This window comes from Malurus melanocephalus, unplaced genomic scaffold (assembly GCF_030028575.1).
Source record: "Malurus melanocephalus ecotype Western Australia unplaced genomic scaffold, MMel_1.1 scaffold_3226, whole genome shotgun sequence".
Taxonomy (NCBI): Eukaryota; Metazoa; Chordata; class Aves; order Passeriformes; family Maluridae; genus Malurus; species Malurus melanocephalus.
Genome location: NW_026626458.1, coordinates 5,570 through 6,667, shown reverse-complemented (window position 1 = coordinate 6,667; position 1,098 = coordinate 5,570). Strand labels below are relative to the sequence as shown.

Sequence of the window (1,098 nt, the reverse complement as noted above, 5' to 3'; positions counted from 1 at the left end):
CTCTCCCCGTGCTAATTGCCCTACTCACCCCGTGCTAATTGCCCCAATCTCCCCGTGCTAATTGCCCCCCTCTCCCGGGAATTGCAGGGGAGAAGCCCTTCGAGTGTGACATGTGCGACATGCGCTTCATCCAGAAGTACCACCTGGAGCGGCACAAGCGGGTGCACAGCGGGGAGAAGCCCTATCAGTGCGAGCGCTGCATGCAGGTATTCCCGAGGGAAGGAATTCCCGTGGGACACCCCTGCAATTCCCGGTGTCACCCCCAAAACTGACCCGGTTGTCCCCACAGAGCTTCTCCCGCACGGACCGGCTGCTCCGACACAAGCGCATGTGCCAAGGCTGCCAGACCAAGACCCCTCCCGACTCCCAGCTCCTGCTGTGAAAATCTGGGAATGCCGGGAAGTTCAGGGGGTGTTGGAGGGGGGTTTTCCTTCCTCCTGCACCCCCCTGCATCACCATCCTCTGCCTCACCTGGATGTCTCACCCCGTCTGAGGATGGGGAAGAGCCCCAGCGCTGCCAGCGTGAAAAAAAACTTGGACCGTTCCTGCCCTCCGGCCTRAAAACTTGGATAATGATCCTAAAAATCCTCCTGGAATCTTCAAGTGGCCCCCCCACCATCGTTATAGCCCTGAATCCACCCCTCCCCCCTCTCAGGAAAGACTGGGAACGCCCAAACTGCCCGAAATGCTGGTGGATCCGGGATACCTGTGCACAGGTAGGAGGGTCCTGCCGGGAACAGCAGCATCMATCCCTCTCTTTGGGAAACAGAGGAAGACTGAACATTTTGGGGGGTGCTTCAGCTTGTGGGGGGGGCACACCTCCCCTTTTTTTCAGAAAATAGGAAAAAAATTAATTTGGGAGCCCCCCCTTGGGCAGCGCATCCTGTGGGACAGTGACACTTCCTGTTTCTGCTGGAATTCCTGCAGATTTTGGGGTTTTTATCCGATTTCTGCCTGGTTTTGGGGTGCTGTCTGTGCCCACCCATGCCAGTTTCCTGGAAAACCCAAGGGAAAGGAAAACCCCTGGATCTGGGGTGAGCTGGGGGGGCAGGAGCAGCCACAAGCCCCAAAAAACATTTTGGGGGTGTCCCCATTCCC

At 57.6% G+C, this 1,098-nt stretch overlaps 1 protein-coding gene across 1 annotated transcript; it reads left to right on the top strand.

The window, feature by feature from the left end:
- Nucleotides 1-47: 47 nt before the first annotated feature.
- On the top strand, nt 48-1,092 carry LOC130588058 (zinc finger protein 740-like; the record flags this gene model as incomplete). Its single annotated transcript, XM_057389014.1, has 2 exons — nt 48-206; nt 290-1,092. Coding segments are annotated over 2 exons (252 nt in total), but the record flags the coding sequence as incomplete, so codon positions are not given.
- Nucleotides 1,093-1,098: the final 6 nt, after the last annotated feature.